The sequence below is a fragment of the Nothobranchius furzeri genome, chromosome 4 (assembly GCF_043380555.1).
Source record: "Nothobranchius furzeri strain GRZ-AD chromosome 4, NfurGRZ-RIMD1, whole genome shotgun sequence".
Lineage (NCBI taxonomy): Eukaryota > Metazoa > Chordata > Actinopteri > Cyprinodontiformes > Nothobranchiidae > Nothobranchius > Nothobranchius furzeri.
The window spans coordinates 14,206,425-14,225,075 of NC_091744.1; the positions used below are offsets into that span (position 1 = coordinate 14,206,425).

Sequence of the window (18,651 nt, forward strand, 5' to 3'; positions counted from 1 at the left end):
TGTGTGTGTGTGTGTGTGTTTGTGTGTGCACGTGCATGTGTGTGTGTGTGAGAGAGGGGAGGAGCTGATGCTAAGTGTGTTTGCCTCCCTCTTTACATGTTACAGAGTTTAAGACTCTGACCAAATCAGTGACAAACTCACTGTAGACTGATCAGAGACAAATGGCTGCTGCAGCGATTAGACCTGAGCTTGGGATTGTTTTACTCATCCTGTCTGTTTACTGGGCTGGTAAGAAGGAAGCATTATAATCAATAGAAAATCTTCAGATTACAGCAGCTAATGAAGCATCTGTCTGTAGGTACTGAGGGTTAGACACTGACTGAGTCTGAACCAGTGGTTAAAAGACCTGGAGAACCCCACAGACTCACCTGTACTGGTTCTGGTTTCACACTCAGCAGCTATGGAATGGCCTGGATCAGACAGGCAGCTGGAAAAGGACTGGAGTGGATTGCTATTATCTACAGCAGTGGTAGCATCTACTACTCTCAGTCAGTCCAAGGCTGGTTCTCCATCTCCAGAGAGAACAGCAGAAATCAGGTGTATCTGCAGATGAACAGTCTGACCTCTGAGGATTCTGCTGTTTATTATTGTGCTTGAGAGCCACAGAAAAGCAGAAACGCTGAACAAAAACTCCTCAGTGGGTTTTACACGAAGCCACCACAGGCGGCGCCATCACACCGCTGGAACAGGCAATAACTGACTCACTCATCGTTAATAAAACTGTTTAGTAATATTATCAAATTGATCTTTTCAAATAGGGTTTAGGTAAAAGTAAAACTTTGTTTGAAAATCTGGAAAACAAATTAACTTAAAACATAGTTTAGCTATAAATATAATGTGGTGATTAAAAGAAAAATTAACAGTGATTCTTTCACATTTATCTAAAAACCTCCAACAACACGTTTCTGTCAAAAAGCATCTATTGGACCATCTGGTTGTCGGTCTCATCAAACCAGCACACTTCTGCACTCCCTGGGTCCTCCACTCATTACAATAACATGCATTTTGCAACAGAACACCACTGGTGTGTGAGGTTCTCCACTCAATAACATCAGAGGAGAAACAGCCGGCTGCTACCACTTCAACTTTAGGACAAACTACTAGAGTCCCATAAAGGTGTAGTGTTAATAAAGGGTATTGGTTAAGTGAATTGCTTAAGAGCTATTTATTATTATTAACACCACTTGTGACCAAAAGCTTTGATACTCTATATAAATATAGAATATCCCCTGCTTGGTCTTAGGATGATTAGTTAGAAGATTCTAGGATTCTTTTATTCATTAAGGGATCGTACACACTTCGCTTTGATTCAAGAAACACCCAGGTTTATGAACAAAATAAGAATTTACTTTACAAACGAGTAAGACTTGACAAATTGTTTAAACTATTATTGACTGTGAGTGGATGCGAACTAAAGGATGGTGTCTGGAACCTATGCGTGAGTATAATGTATTCAGAATCTCCGTATCTTCAGAAAGCTGAGTTCTGGATGGAAAGAATTTGGTTTGCAAATAAGCTATAAAGTTATTATTATCAAACCACATACAGACGCTATCTCACTGTGTTCTACGTACCCAAGTGGAGACGCCTTTCGGATCCAAGATGTCAGGAGGGGGTTGGAGACCCCGGTGCCGGAGTCCGTAGACTAACTCCTAAGTACGACCAGGTCCGTCCAGGGTCATTTCCAGGTAACACAGTTGGATGAAACTGAGCGTCTTAAAATAACTCTGAAGGAGTTTGCATCAGCTTTGTTCTGTAGGAACTATCTTGTTGTTCTCAGCTTCACAGATGCGGAAAAAGGACTTAAAAAGGATTTTCACAGACGTGTCAAAATCCTTGCTGGTCAAAGAGGTTATGCTCAGATGGCCGGTCTGAAGCTCGCTCTAGAACCCTCAAACTGTTGACTGTTCGAACTCAATTGAGGGAAAAACCAGAGTAAACTAGTTTTAATGGATTGATGTTATGAATTAATGACCAACCAAAAGTTGGCACATTTGAGGATGTTACCATGCATCTCAGAGACACACCCTCTTTGATGGAGACTGTGAATCTGGGCAAAAGGTTAACTTACGTGTCATGCGTTAAGTTAATTTTACTCTGTTGTTGTGTGAGTGCAAATGTTGATGACCTCATCCAGTAAACATGCTTAGCACATATCATTAAGCACAGATCAATGAACATTTCATTGTTTATAATTATTATAAGTAGCAATAACAAGAGGTTATTTAATGATTATTTTTAATTATAAAATCTTCTTTCTTCTTCATCTGGGAATAAAGGAGTTTATTTAAAATAGTTCCTCCACGATGGACCTTGGAGAGAGAATGCTATTGTTTATGTCTTATTATCTCTCAGAGCTGCAGTCCAGCTAGTGTGAGGGAGGCAGGCTCTGATTAAAGGGACTACATGTAGACTTCCAGTCTCCTGTGAGGGGAAAATATTGTAGGTTGTGTCATAGCCAGGGGTAAGATGACCTGGCTGTGAATTTGACCTGTGGGATCTCAAAATCAGGCCATTTTGTGACGTTACAAAGGAAAACACCGTTTGAAGTCTCAGACAACAAGAGATATTTGGACCAGGTATGAAACAAGTTAATTTTGCCCCAAAATGCCTTGAAACGGCTCTGGGTGTGGGATTTGTATCAAATATATAAATATTACAATTCTAAGTTATTGCTTTAAACAGTTAAACATGTGTAGTGGGATAAATCTACCTTTCTTTTCTGAGCACTTTGTTTTGTCTTCTTGTTTTTATGTGACTATTTTTCTGTCCTGTCTGTCTCTGATCTTCCTGCATTTCCTCTCAATTCTCCAGAAAAACTGCTGCCTGGCTTCCTACTTTTTCACCTCATGCATTACTTTTGAACTGAGCAGATCAAAGGGATCAACTGACCATAAAAATAGTGGAGTGCCCACTGCGCAGCTGCGCCAGTGAGGTGAAGTCACCGGAACATGAGTGATAAGCTCTGCTGCAGCGGAACGCATCAGGCACGAATAAAGGACAGAAAGTACCAGAGAATATGAGCTGACATGAATGACCTTGAGTTAGTTATATTGTTTTGGAGGCACGACTTTGAGAATGCCACTGTGGCCGTCTGCAGAATGCAGTTGGCCACATAAACTTGATCTTTGTTGGGCTCCCCCTGAGTGTGTCATTTGAGTGCTTCTAGGGGAGCTCATCACCACTCATCAGGGGAGTGGGGCTCCCCTTAGCTCCCCTGTAATTTGAACTGTGTCTGGTGTTTAGCACTACCTCCATTCCTCTGGCAATGTGAGTTTCCGGTTTTGTTGGACGTGGATTGAGTTTCCAGTTTTGTTGAACGTGGATCCAGGGCAGATACCCAAGGGGAGGGGTTGAGTGTTCCGTGACCGTGTTTGCGTTAAAAACCTAGCTTGTTTTTCAGATTCGTATAGCAACTTTAAAACCATAAATAATCATCATCTTATTCATTCTGTTGTTTCCAGAAACACAAGAAGTGCTGATCAGCTTTCTGGCTTTTTACATTGTAAACAAATGTTTTCTACTGAATCCTGTAGTAAATAAGTGGTTTTACGTTAATTTAAAAGTGAGCTCAGAGTCCTGACTGCAGTTTTCTATCTTGGTCATCATTATAAAGGCCTGCTGGGTGTGATTCACAAAGACCTGAAAGCTTAACTGCTGGGAGGTTTTATAGACCTTTAACAATTTAGATTATTGATTCAGTCTTGTCATTTTCATAATGAAAGTTCTTATTAATCTCAGTGATAACAATCAGATTATTAACACAGAATTATTGTCATGAATTCATTGGTTTTTACAGGTTGGATAGACATTTTCACTCCAAGCAGTATATGATCAGACTTCATCAGTAAATCTTGAATTCTAATCATCTTCCCTTTCATTAAATAACCAATAGTAATAAAATATAGTTGATGATAAATCTGTAAACTAACCACCAAACCATAATTTCTGCTTCAAGGTTAAAACACATTTTGCCGTAATTGATTTTTTTATTTACTCTTCATTTTTAAGTAGTAACATTAGTTTTATTGCTCATAAATTATTAATATTAACATTTTACTCAAACAAGAAACAAAATGACTTAGCAGATCAATAATTGTTAAAATATTACATTAAAAACAAAATATTCTGTCATCCCCAACTACAACATTTGATCTTTTCTTTGAAAATAAGAAAAAACGTGGCTATTTTTTAAAATTATTTTTGTCTAATCGTTTCAGAAATGGAGTTTCAGGATGAAACAAATAAAAGAAAAGAAAAACTTTATTAACAGTTATTTACAACGCTAACGCCAATTCATGAGCTCATCTTTGTTGTCCTGTAAAAAACCTGAAGCAACGATTTAGATAAAAATCTACAAAGTTTAATGCTTTCAAAAAATAAAATTTCTTATTATATTTATCTTTTAAGACTGCTTTAAAATGTTTTTTCGTCATATCATAAAAGTCTGAGGCTGTTTCCTTCCTGTGAGGAGGAGTTCATGTAAAACATCTTCCAGCTCTTATTTATCTAGAGAGGACGACAGAAAACAGCAACAGACATTTGAACATGATGGACTGTAGAACAGGACTGCTGCTGCTGCTGCTGTTGGCTGCTGGATCCTGTGAGTCTGACTGAGACTCAAACAGTCTGATCAGACTTACTGACTGTTTACTGTTGTGACTGATTCATGATGTTTTCCTTCTCAGGTGTGAAGTGTGAACAGCTGACTCAGCCAGCCTCTGTGACTGTGCAGCCAGATCTGCGTCTGACCATCAGCTGTCAGGTCTCTTATTCTCAGCGCAGCTACATGACACACTGGATCAGACAGCCTGCAGGAAAAGGACTGGAGTGGATTGGTGGAAAATATACTGGATATTCATCCTACAAAGATTCCCTGAAGAACAAGTTCAACATTGATTTAGACTCTTCCAGTAACACAGTGACTCTGAATGGGCAGAACAGGCAGCCTGAAGACTCTGCTGTGTATTACGGTGCCAGAGAGCCACAGTGACACAAACATCAGAACAGCTGAACAAAACCCCCCTCAGAGTCTGAACAGCTGTGACATAAAACCACCAGAGGGGGCATTCTGATACTATTGATAATTTGAAAACTGACTTATTTGACAGGAGAAACTAGCCCAGAATACACCCATGTCATCAGCTGCTTTTGCCTTTCTGGTTAGAATTCTGCGTGAAAACATAAAATATGAAGATTCTGATGAAGTAAACATTATTAATGGTATCTGCATAAACTGAAATGAAGATGTTTAAACTCTTTGTATTTTGTTTCTAAATTTAACTGACTCCATTATGACCAGCTTGTAGCTAAACTGTTTACTTATAATTAAGCTGTTTCTCCAAACTGAGGCTTTTCAAAGAGCTATCTACAACAGATAACATTTTTTTATGATGTTCAGATGTAATCTAATTAAACCAGCAACCTAACCTAACCTGGTTTATTCTCCAGATCCACTTTTTCATTTTGTTCTGAGGATTTTACCTGAATAATGATCGTTTGTAATCTAACATCTGTTTGAAGGATCCACATAATAAACCTGAATGTCCAAGAAGTAAATGAGTCCAGAGGTTTTCATACAAATAATATTAAATCTTATTGAATAAAAATGCAACTTTTGAATGATTCTGAAATATTTAAATATTGTTAATTATTCATCATCATGCAAATAAATGTTGTTCATAAGGAAGCTGAGTGTGTGTGTGTGTGTTCCAGTCAGAGGAGGATCTTCATCATCAACCATGTTCTCTGTAGCGCTGCTGCTGCTGCTGACAGCTGGATCCTGTGAGCAGATTTCACTAATAGTCACTTAAAAACTCTCAATATTCAGATGAATGATGGAGATGATGTTGGTTTGTGTTTCCACAGGTGTGTTCAGTATTGATCTGATCCAGCCAGCCTTTAAAGCTATGCAGCCTGGATCACCTGTCGGCTCTTTGGTTACTCTGTGACTGATAACTATGGAACAGGTTGGATCAGACAGAGAGAAGGAAAAGCACCAGATTATGTTTTCCATATGTGGGGAAGCAATGGGTATTTCTACTAAAACGATGCTCTGAAGAACAAGTTCAGCTACAGCAGAGACACATCTGCAGGAACAGTGACAATAACAAGACAGAACCTGCAGCCTGAAGACACAGCTGTTTATTACTGTGTGAGATAGTGGTACAAAACAGCAACGGACCTGAACAAAAACCCAACAGTGGCTCTGCTGTGTGTTATCTTACTTACTAATAATAGATTCATGGTTCTGTTTTCTAAATGAACTCACTGTAAGGAATTTAATTTATTTGAGGTAACAAAGAAACTAGAGGCGTTTTCAAAATCATGATGGAAAAATAGAAAATATATTCATTTAAATAATTAAAAATATCTAATATTAAAACACTTAAATGTTCAAATACCGACTTTAATAAAGCAACAGATACGTAGCAACAGTTCCAGTGGAGAAAAATCAGCAGACTATTATTTTAACTTCAAATTTTCTATACTTTCTGATTTTTTAAAATTGTGTTTCTTTACGGAAAGACAACCATATAAATAACAAGGACCTAATGAGTAAAGCAACAAAAGCTCCACTTTATCCCTCTGATGCATGACTTATGAAATCTTCAACCATGATTTTTTAAGCATTTTTTTCCATTCATCTTTAGGTGTGAATGAAACAAATTTCAACAAATATTTTTTATAACATTTAATAGTTTACAAATAATTTATTACATGTCCATCTCAGTGGACAGTGTGCATTCTGAACATGAAATATGTTGGCTTGACTTACTGAAGTCCAAATGGAGGGGCTCAAATGCAATAAAGTCTTCAACAGCTGTGCTTAATAGCAAAATTAAATAAATAACAATTTTGAGTACCTGTCCACTGTAGTGACCATTATGCATCAAAGGGTTATCGAACAATAAACAATAAAATCACCCTTTGCTCTTTCAGAAGACCCCTCCCTCTGTTCTTGTGAACTAAACAGTTTCAAGCCGACACAAATGAAAAATCTTCCGTTAACATCAATAAATAAAGATTGTCTTCTTAATTCCTGTGTGTGTAGAGATGTGGACGTTGTTGTTTAGAAGATGATCTAAAAGTGTGAACCTAAAAGATGAAATGGAATTGAACAAGTATTATGGTCTGTTTTCTGGGTGTTGACAAACAAAGAAAAGCTGTTTCATCCTGTTATAAAAAACATCATGTTGGAGTGTAAATGCAGCAGTGAAACAATTTAAACATTAATATAATCAGTAAACACAGTAAGAAGGCAGGAGAGCAGACAGGTTTCATTTAAAAACCCAGTGGCCAAGTTTTCCAGTAAGGCAGATGAGGTTGTGGCAGCCATGAATGAAATGCAAAAAAAAGTGTCTGAATGTGTGGGGAGAGTGGAGGAAACGGAGAAACGCATTTCAAATGTAGAAGATGAGCATGTGGTGATGGGGACCACCATTTCAAGATTAGAGAAAGAAAATAAAGTGTTGATGGATAAATTAGTGGATTTGGAAACCAGATCCCGACGCAATAATCTCAGGTTGTTCGGAGTTCCAGAGGGAGAAGAGGGTGCGGACGCCTGTGGATTCCTGGAAAGCTGGATAACGGATGTATTGGAGTTGAATACAACAAGGAGCCCTCTGGTCATTGAGAGAGCACACCGCATTGGCCCAAAAAGAAAGCCTGAGGAACCTCCAAGAACATTAATTATGTGCTTTCTTAACTATAAACAGAAAGATATGGTGATCAGAGCAGCAAGACTGAAAAAAGATATTTTGTACAAGAACAAAAGGGTGAGATTCTACGAGGACGTCGCCACAGAGGTGCACAAACTACAGAAGAAGTTTGGGGTAGTACGACAACAACTCTGGAAGATGGGACTGAGGAGTGGCATCGTAATACCAGCTAAATTGATAGTAACATACAAGGAAAAAGTCTACAGATTTGACACGCCAGAAGAAGTCCAAGGTTTCATAAAGAAGGTCCAGGAGAACAAGAGATGAGGACGATAATATAAGGTCTAACATTTTGGGGTAATGATTCATTTGGAAAAAGATATAGTTAACTTCATCAAAGTAGAAGGTAATTAAGAATAAAGCGATTTTCTGTTTTTTTTTTTTAATCTGCACAGTTAACTAGATAGGAAGAATGATAATTTTCAATCTTTTATATTATACTACTTTTTTTACATTTCATTTTTATTTATTTAGTTATTAATTACGATTATTATTTTTTTAATTATTGAATTTATTCAATTTTGTTTAAAGACAGTGAAAAAGTAGTTAATTATTAAGGGGCAGTGGAATATTAGCAAAGCTTAAGGATTCATTAAGGACACAGGGAGCAGGGAAGAGCTAGGCATAATGCCAGTCATTTAAGTTAGCAGATCTTAAAACGGGGATCTGTACATGGTTAAAGTTGGAAGTGGAACATTTGAGTGGGTTACCCAGAAAATGGGTGGGTGGGTTTTTTTGTGTTTTTTCTTAAGTATGGTTTGTTCACTTAAAGTTCGTGTTTTGTGTTCCGTTTTGTTCGTACTCTCAGACAAATTTAAGCATTTAGAAGTGCATGTGAGGTGTGATGACTCGGGAACTGGAAGTTAAATGTACCTCTTGGAATTGTAGAGGCTTAAAAAGTACTAAAAAGATTAAGCAAGTAATGACCAAAATGAAAGATCTGGAAGCTAAAATAATTTTTCTTCAGGAGACGCACTTGCTGGAGGAGGAACATATTAAGGTTGGCAGGAGGTGGCAAGGTTCGTTGTATGCAGCATCATTTAGATCCAATGCTCGGGGAGTAATCACATTAATACATAAATCACCTTTTCAGGTTAAGAATGTAATCAAAGATAAATCTGGTAGGTATTTGATCATCCAGGGATTACTTATACAAGAAACCATTAACTTAATTAATGTATATGGACCAAATACAGATGATGATGCATTTTTTACTAATCTTTTTCTCACAATTTCATTACTCCAAGGAAAATGCATCATAGGAGGGGATTGGAATTGTGTACTGGATCCCTGTAAGGATAGACCAACTGGGACTGATCAGGCCCATAACAAAAGCCGAAAAACAATTCTTAACTTCATGAAGGAACTTCAGTTGATTGACATCTGGAGACAGTTAAAACCTGACGATATAATTTTTTCCTGCCATTCAAAAACATTTAATACATATTCCAGAATAGACTATTTTTTAGTATCAGCAAGCCTACTATCAAACATAAGGACATGCTCATATGACAGTATATTACTATCGGACCATGCTCCCTGCAATATCATATATACACATAAAAACTTAATAATGGAGCGTAGATGGTGTTTACACCAGAAATGGCTGAATGATGAAGAATTCCTCACTTTTGTAGAAAAAGAAATAGATGAATATTTTACTATAAATGGTTCACAAACATCAGCTAGTATTAGGTGGGAGGCATTTAAGGCATGTTTACGGGGAGTTATAATTGCATATACTTCATCGAAATCTAAAGAAAAATGTAAAACAAGACAGCAAATGGAAAAGGAAATTAAAACTCTAGAGGAACTAGTATTCAAAAGTAGAGACCCAGTAACAGAGAAAAAATTGCTAATACTAAAAGCACAATACAATAAAGAATCGGCAGATAGAGCGGCTTCGAACATTTTGAGATTAAATCAGTCTTTTTATGAACAAGGAGAAAAACCTGGAAAAATATTGGCATGGCAAATTAAACAATTGGAAGTGCAGAAAAATATAACATCGATTGTAAGCAGCAAAGGGGAAATGATAATAGACCCGATGGAAATAAATAAGGCGTTTAGAAACTATTATGAAAAACTTTATGAATCTCAGGATAGATCAGATCAAACCTCCAGAAATGCGTTTCTGGATAAAATAAATATTCCTACTATTGCAGATGACTTAAAACAACAATTAGATGCAGAAATCACCGAAGGGGAAATAAGCAGGGCAATTAACAGTATGAGTTCAGGTAAAAAAGCGGGACCAGATGGATTTCCAATTGATTTTTATAAAAAATTTAAAAGTTAATTAGTGAAACCATTATTGGAAATGTATCAGGAATCATTACACAAAGGAAGTCTTCCTAAATCAGTAACGGGTTCGCAAATCATTTTGCTACCTAAGCCGGGAAAGCCGAGTAATAAATGTGAAAATTTGAGGCCGATAAGTTTACTCAATTCCGATATTAAGGTGTTAGGTAAAATATTAGCTACACGTTTGCAAGGTACTCTCCCCTCAGTAATTCATAGAGATCAAAATGGCTTTATATTGGGACGCCAAGGTCTGCATAACGTAAGAAGAGTCTTTAACATTATAGACGGAATAAACAATTCGTCAGAGAGCGCCTTACTCTCGCTGGATGCCGAAAAAGCATTCGATAGGGTCGAGTGGCCCTATCTTTTTGATGTTCTGACTAGATTTGGGTATGGAGATGTGTTTCGAAGATGGATACAATTATTACATTCAAATCCAACTGCTGAAATCTTGACAAACAAAAATGTCTCTGAACCAATAAGGGTGAAACGGGGATGTCCACAAGGCTCACCGATAAGTCCATTGTTGTTTGTATTAGCTATGGAACCCTTTGCTATAGCCGTACGTTCGAGTTTATCGGTGACAGGAATTATGGTGAATGAAGTAGAACATAGGATCTCGTTGTACGCTGATGATGTAATAGTATATCTCTCAAAAATAAAGGAATCAATACCTGCTCTGCTTAGATTGATAGGGGAGTTTGGTCAGATATCAGGATATGTCATTAATAAATCTAAATCATCCGTTATGTTGCTAAATGAGGAAGAAAGGGACAACCCACCCACAGTAACATCCCATTTTAAGACAGTAAGGGACTTTATGTATTTAGGGATACGGATTTCGTCTAAACTAAGTGAGATTGTGGAAAATAATTATGAAAGACTTTCTAAAGAAATAACAGAGATAGTGGACAGATGTATATCTCTACCAATTTCTTTAATGGGTCGGATTAATATATACAAAATGAGTATACTGCCAAAGGTGCTTTATGTGTATCAGAACATCCCCTTGCCACCTCCTGTGGATTGGTTTAGCAGGATCAAAAAGCTTGTTCTCGGTTTTTTAGGGCAAAATGGGAGACCAAGGATAAGATTGTCATTGTTACATCTACCATACAATGAGGGTGGTGTCATGTGTCCAAATATTGAGTGGTACTACTGGGCATGTCAAATAAGGTCTATAAGATACTATTTTGACTTAAATAACGCCCCGCAATGGTCAGAGATGGAAAGTATGAATTTGCATCCACCATTACCATTATATTTTTTCTCAGACACAGCAGTAAACTTGATTAGAAAGGCAAAAAACCCAATGGTGAAGAACATGGTCAAAGTATTGTATGGTGTAAAAAGATATATGAATGAACCTGTTGTATTGTCACAGTTTACACCGATGTGGGGAAATCAGAATTTCAGACCAGGAAGAGAAGATACAGTTTTTAAACAATGGTCAATTAAAGGACTTCAAAAAATCCAAGATTTATATCCAACAGACTCTCAAGAAATGATGTCCTTTGATATGCTTAGACATAAATATAATATTGATAGAAAGCAATTTTTCAAATATCTCCAAATTAGAAGTTACATTCGAGCAAATCAAAATAATACCTGCACCAAACCACCAAAATCAGAACTGGAAGAAATAATAAGTAAAAGCAGTTTGAAACAAGGGGCAATATCAGAAATATATAAATTACTTAGGTCCAAAACATCTGAAAATTCGTTAGGAAGAATGAACGCCTGGAAAAATGATTTAAAAAAGGACATAACCAGGGATCAATGGGAATTGGTTTGTACAAAAGCTCATAAACAAACAATCAATTCTAGACTAAGGTTGTTGCAATACAAATGGTTGATGCGAATATATGTTACTCCCGAAAAGTTGAATAAGTATAACCCTAATATACCAGACATTTGTAATAAATGCAATGAAGGGAAAGGTGATTTTTGGCATTGCATTTGGGGTTGCAGGAAGATAGGATCCTTTTGGATTGCAGTAACACAAACTATGAAACAAATACTATCCAAAGAGATTGTTTTGGATCCCTGCTTTCTTATTTTGGGATTGTATCCTGAAAACATGAGGTACACAAAAAGCGACAGAATGTTTATTGATATGGGTCTGTTACAAGCAAAAAGATTAATTGCTTTAAAATGGAAAAGAACAAGGGAGCCGAGTATCACACAGTGGATAAAACAAATGATGGTGGTTTTGCCAATGGAGCGGATAACATGTATACTGAAAAATAAATTGGATGTTTTTGAGAAGGTATGGAGACCGTTTGTGAACTTTGTAGAAGGATTTGTATTAGCTGAGGAGGATGAGGACTGAGGACAATGACATTTGTTTTGAGATAATGTCAAATTTAGGCCTTTAACGGAGTGATAAATCGACTGTTTTGTTTTTCTTTCTTTTCTTTTAGATGTCTGAGAGGAGAATATGTTCATGTAGTGTTTAGTGTGTTGGAATGTTTGCTAGTTGCTAAAATGTAACAAAAAAATAAAAAAATAAAATAAAGATATTGTTGGAAAAAAAAAAACAAGATACACAGATTACATTTTCAAGTAAAGACCTGGAAAAATCTTCAATTTAATTCAATTATTTTAGTTCCTGTGATTTCAGGTTAATAATTCTATTCATATTAATACATAAGGCAATTAATTTCTGTTTAGTTTTGCATGTGATGTTTACTAATGAGACAAAATGATGAACATTTATTCAAAAAATATAAAACAGTATTTTGTGTTTTACCCAAATAAATCAAATTCCCACCAGTTTTCTGAACATTTTAACATTTTTATAAAATTCTAACAGCAGCTGAATAAAACTGGTAACAGTGTTGCATCATCTATTTGAGGAGGAGTCGATGCAACACTCAGAAGTCTTACAGCTCTATTTATCTGACTGCAGAGATGCTGACAGAGAACTCTGAACACTAGAGTAACACGATGGATTATAGATCAGGGCTGCTGGTTTTAGCCCTCTGCTGGACAGGTGGAGAATTACACTGAATCTGAGCTGAAGAGACATGTTTTTGTCACCTCTATAATGCATTATGTTGTTATTTTTTTCATCTGACAGGTGTTTCAGGTCAGACTCTGACTCAGTCTGAACCAGTGGTTAAAAGACCAGGAGAATCCGACAAGCTGACCTGTACTGGTTCTGGTTACACATTCAGTAGTTATGCGATGGCCTGGGTCAGACAGGCTCCTGGAAAAGGACTGGAGTGGATCACCTACATCAGCAGTGGTGGTGGCACTCAGTTCTACTCCCAATCAGTTAAGGGCCAGTTCATCATCTCCAGAGACAACAACCAACAGCAGGTGTTTCTGCAGATGAACAGTCTGAAGCCTGAAGATTCTGCTGTTTATTATTGTGCTCGAGAGCCACAATGACTGAAGTCAGTGGAGCAGCTGCAAAAAAACCTGAAGTCTCTTTGCTTCTTTGAGATGTTGGAGACAACGTTGCTTCACTTCTTTAGGTTTTGTGGTCATTTTTTAGTTTAATGTTTCTTGTTCTTCTGCAGCTTTTAGATAACAAACATGATCAAGTCATGGGTTTGACACACATATGGCAGCTCCTCATCTCTTCCTTTTGTCTGTTTACTTTTGTGTTTCTGGAACATTTTCCTGTTGAAGAACAAAGTTTCAAACAGCTTCCAGCTGTCAGACCCTAAAGATCAGGGACCTGATCTCCTGTATAACTTCACACATTTTCATTATACAACTCATTAATATTATGATGCACATTTTTCTTCAGAAAACTAAACATCAGTTTGTTACTGAAGCACAATAATAGTCATGTTACAAGAACCTGAGAGTAAAAACATCACTGGATGTTTTAAATGTAAAATCTGCTGAGAAACAATCAAACCCAAGTAGAGCTACAGAAATATTCACGTTACTGTTTAAAATACATTTATAACAAAAATAAAAATAACAATTGTTATCTAAAATGTCACAAAAACAAACTTCCTGCAGGTTCAGTCAGTGACTTAACAAAACATCACAATTTACAAACAACTTCTATCAGTTCACCTTCCACAACAACCATGTAAAGATACAGCAGATATGTCTAATGCTATGGTGGCCATGAAAGGACAAACTCAACACCCTGTAAACACAGCTGCATGTTACTGAGAGTGGATTTATATGATATAAATGATCACATAACAAAAAAGACCACAAACATTTAAACATGAACTCTGAGTTTGACTAAATGTCTCATCTTTAAATGACACTTGAACAGTTTAAATGTTCAAAAGTGATGACATCATAAGTTACAAATGACGCTTAAAGCAGTAAGCCTAAGTAAAATATAAAAATATGAGAGGTAACTGAAGACTTTTGCACCAATCTGAGTGTTTTCATGCTTTTATCCTGCAGGGGGCGGTCTATGCAAACGCCTCTTCTCATAAACCCACCAGCAGCAGCTCTGACAGAGTTTATGGTAGAAGATCCACATTTCTCACATCTTCATAACAACATTTGTTTCAGAATACAAACTGAAAAGTGTAAGTTTGCTAAAAGATGTTCAGCTTTTTAGATTTTATAATTTAGTTAAAATCAAGATAATAAACTCTGGAGATAGCTCTAACAATTAAATAACAATTACAACAAAGAAATTACAAAGTTTGCTTTGTAAAAAAATTAAAATTCACAAAATGATCTAAAGATTAATGGTTTTTCCTGGTTATTTTCTACAAAGGAGAACCCTTATTTTAAAATCTGATCTTAAAGGAAACGTCAGCAAACAGATAAATCTAAAATGATTTTTAACAAGAAACTATTGGAACTAAAAACACATTTACTGTGAGTGCTGAGTAGGTTTTAGTGAATATTACTGTTAAAAGTTTATTGTTTTCTACATTAAATGTCTCAAGATCAACTTTAAACTTGACAACAGGCATCAATTATCTGTGTTAATGAGGGGCAAAACAGAATTGATCTAATAAAGCTTAATAATGTAATTGTTTATTTGTGGGTTCCTTTTAAACTTTCATTTCATTTCATTTATTTATTCACATTTTCCATCCAAGGAAGCCCAAAGTGCTGCACACTAATGCCCATCTTCATTTAGTTCATCAGACACCAAAGCAGATGATCACCACGTCTCCATGATGACTTTAACTCAGAGTGTTTATCTTCTCCTGCTGTTAATAATTCCTGGTGAACATCACCCTTCTTCTCTCTTCTGTTCCCATGTTTGCTGTTTGTCTCTTTTCTGATCTCTCTGCTTGTCTCTCAGGTGTTTGCGGTCAGACTCTGACTGAATCTGAAGCAGCGCTGAAACGACCTGGAGAATCCCACACACTGACCTGTACATATGCAGGAATTTCAGATCCGCTGGATCAGAAAGGCTGAAGGAAAAGTACCGGAGTGGGTCGCACACATTTCTGCTACCAGTGGAACCATCATATGTTATCCTCCATCAGTGCAGAACCGCTTCACCGTTTCCAGAGACAACAACAAGGATCAGGTGAATCTGCTGATGAGCAGCTTGAAGACTCTGCAGTTTATTATTGTGCTCGAAGAGCCGCAGTGATACAGGATGCCACAGAGCTGATCACAAACCCAGCAGATGTCTGACTCTCTCTGATGTTCAGTTATGCTGAGCAGGGACGAAATTTTGATTTCAGAAGTGGGGGGGACTCAGCAGGCTTGTGCGGATTTGGGGTGGGGGGTGTTATGTAAAGACCCCTTGACACGTCACGTGCCCATCTCAATAATTTTTCCATCCTCAATATATATATATATATATATCAAAGTAAAAAAATGTACAACTCTATTATTATTTTTATTTATTATCATTATTGAAGTGCAGTTTTGGCTGTTGACAATGGATAGGCCATTGTATTTATTGTTTTGGGTCTTTTTTTATTGTTTTTGGTGCAACATTTTCTAACAGGGAGTGAGATTCCTTTTTTATTTAATTTTTGTTTGTTATTTTTATTCATTTAGAAGTTCTGGTTCTGGACATTTCAATGTTAAATGAAGGTTTATTTGTTGCATTTTAAAGGGTGTACTTGCATTATTATGATATATTAACATTATATTAGTGGTTATTTTGGTCTAGATAATGTTGACAATGATATCGTTTATCATCAACAATTTGTTGGACAAAATATCGTCCAGCAAAATTTGTTACTTTCCCAGGCCTAGTCAAAAGTATAAAAATTATTTATACATAAACGGTCCCTCCTGAGATCTGGCCGTTTGTTCATTTGCTGTGTTAGTGTCAGGACTCAGGTATCTCCCGGCTGACCTTTGGACCACAACTCCCGACATGCTCCTCGTGGGGAGCTCCCAGCGTGCTCCTTGCGGGGATTCCCTCCACGTCACAGCCAAGCAAGGCTATATATGGAAGACGCCGTGACCGGCTTCTCATCTCAGTCATCGTTTCTTCCTCACCGAGATACGACCAGAGAAATAATAAAACTGATAAACGTCTCACCTTGTTCGTCTCCTTCATCCAGTCTGATCAGCCTGACAGGATGACTGAGATCCGAGTAGGTTCGACGGAGATCGATCGTCTCCGCCACGAGAACGTGCAGCTGCGTTCCATGGTAGATCAGCTCAACACCAAGGTGAACTCCTTGTCCGACCACACCCTGCGTCTATCCACGGCTCTCACGGCTCTCCAACAACAGGCAAACGATCAGCAGCAACAGATCGCTGCGCTCCAGCCGCCAACCCGCTCTGCTCCTAGGGAGGAGCCCCACTTCAGCCTGCCGGAGAGGTGGAACGGGGAGACGGGGAGCCCCGATGGTCTGCTCGCCACGCTGGACATGCAGTTCGAGTGCCAACCTGGACGCTACCCATCTGCGCGCTCCCGAGTGGCGCTTCTCACCTCCCTGCTCTCCGGACGCGCCGCGGAGTGGGCTGCTGCGCTTTACAATTCCAAATCCCCTGCCTGCAACGACTATGCTGCGTTTGTGTCCGCTCTCCGGAAGACCTTTGTTCCCCCCAGCAGCGAAGTGGGAGCAGAGACACGCCTTCTCGAACTCCGCCAGCGAGAACGCTCGGTGTGCGCGTATGCGTCGGAGTTTCGCACCATCTCCGCCAAGCTGCAGTGGAATGACTCCGCTCTGCGGGCCGCCTTCCTGGAGGGGCTGGCACCCTACATCCGTGATGAGTTGGCGGGAAGGGAGCTGCCTCAGACCCTGGATGAGGTGGTTGATCTGGCGCTGCGCATCGACCAGCGGGTTCTGGTTCGACCCAAGTTATCCACGCGTCCACCCAGGACGCCGGTGCCTCGCCCTCGTTCACCCACGCCAGCTCCTGTACCCATGCTGGCGGAGGAGCCCATGCAGCTCGGCCACCTTCCCCCCGAGGAGAGACAACGACGGTGGCGCGAGGGCCTCTGTGCCTACTGTGGCTCTCCCGACCACAGACGCCTGGACTGCCCGCTACGATCGGGAAACGGGGGGCCCCACTGAGTATTGGGGTCGCTCAGTCTGGGTCTTCTTCTACCCCTGTCGCTACTAACCGTCTCCTTATTCCTGTCACCCTCCTCCATGGTGAGGCCTCACTCCACGTAAACACATTGGTGGACTCGGGGGCCGCGGACAATTTCATGGACCTAGATCTGGCAAAACGCCTACGGATCCCCCTACAACCCCTGGAGAGAGTTATACCAGTGACCTCGGTGGACGGTAGGCCTCTCCAACCCTACCCAGTCCGAGACCGAACCCAGTCACTCCGTATGATCACCCAAGGCCACCAGGAGACCCTAAATTTCCTGGTCATCTCTGCTCCCTCTTCTCCTCTAATCCTGGGGTTCCCCTGGCTCCGTCTCCACGACCCTCATATTTCCTGGTCCCAGAACCGCCTGTTGGGCTGGGGGACCTCGTGCCAGACCCACCTCGTTCCTCCTCCATCCTCGGCGGGTCTTCCGGACGGGGGCCCCGGCTCCACACCGCCCCACCTGCCGCTGCCCTATCGGGACCTGGCCGCGGTGTTCGACAAGCGGCGCGCCACCTCCCTGCCACCTCACCGGCCATATGATATGGAGATCAAGCTGCTACCCGGAACCAGTCCTCCCCGCGGGCGCCTTTTCTCTCTCGCGCCTCCCGAGACCAAAGCGATGGAAGAATACATCGCCCAGGCCCTCCAGCAGGGGTTCATCCGACCCTCCTCCTCTCCGGGTGCCGCTGGCTTCTTCTTCGTGAAGAAAAAGGAAGGCGATCTTCGCCCCTGCATAGACTATCGGGGTCTGAACAAGATCACGGTCAAGGACCGCCATCCTCTGCCGCTCCTCACTACCGCTCTGGATGCCATCTCCCAGGCACGGATCTTTACGAAACTGGATCTCCGGAGCGCCTACAATCTGGTCCGTATAAAGGCCGGGGATGAGTGGAAGACCGCGTTCATAACACCCACCGGCCACTGGGAGTACCTGGTTATGCCCTTCGGACTATGCAATAGCCCTGCTGTCTTCCAACGTCTCATTAATGATGTCCTCCGCGACATGCTGGGACGGTGGGTGTTCGCCTATCTGGACAATATACTGATCTACTCCAAATCCGAGGCCGAACACATCCATCATGTTCGCGCCGTCCTGACCTGGCTCCTGGACCACAACCTGTACTGTAAACCCGAGAAATGCTCCTTCCATCAGCAGTCC

General features: G+C 39.7%; 1 gene segment (V, D, J or C); it reads left to right on the forward strand.

Moving 5' to 3' along the window:
- The first annotated feature begins 4,548 nt into the window (after window positions 1-4,548).
- On the forward strand, window positions 4,549-4,993 carry LOC107373165 (immunoglobulin heavy variable 3-30-3-like). The segment is given in 2 exon segments: window positions 4,549-4,603; window positions 4,689-4,993. Coding segments are annotated over 2 exon segments (360 nt in total).
- The last annotated feature ends 13,658 nt before the right edge of the window (window positions 4,994-18,651 follow it).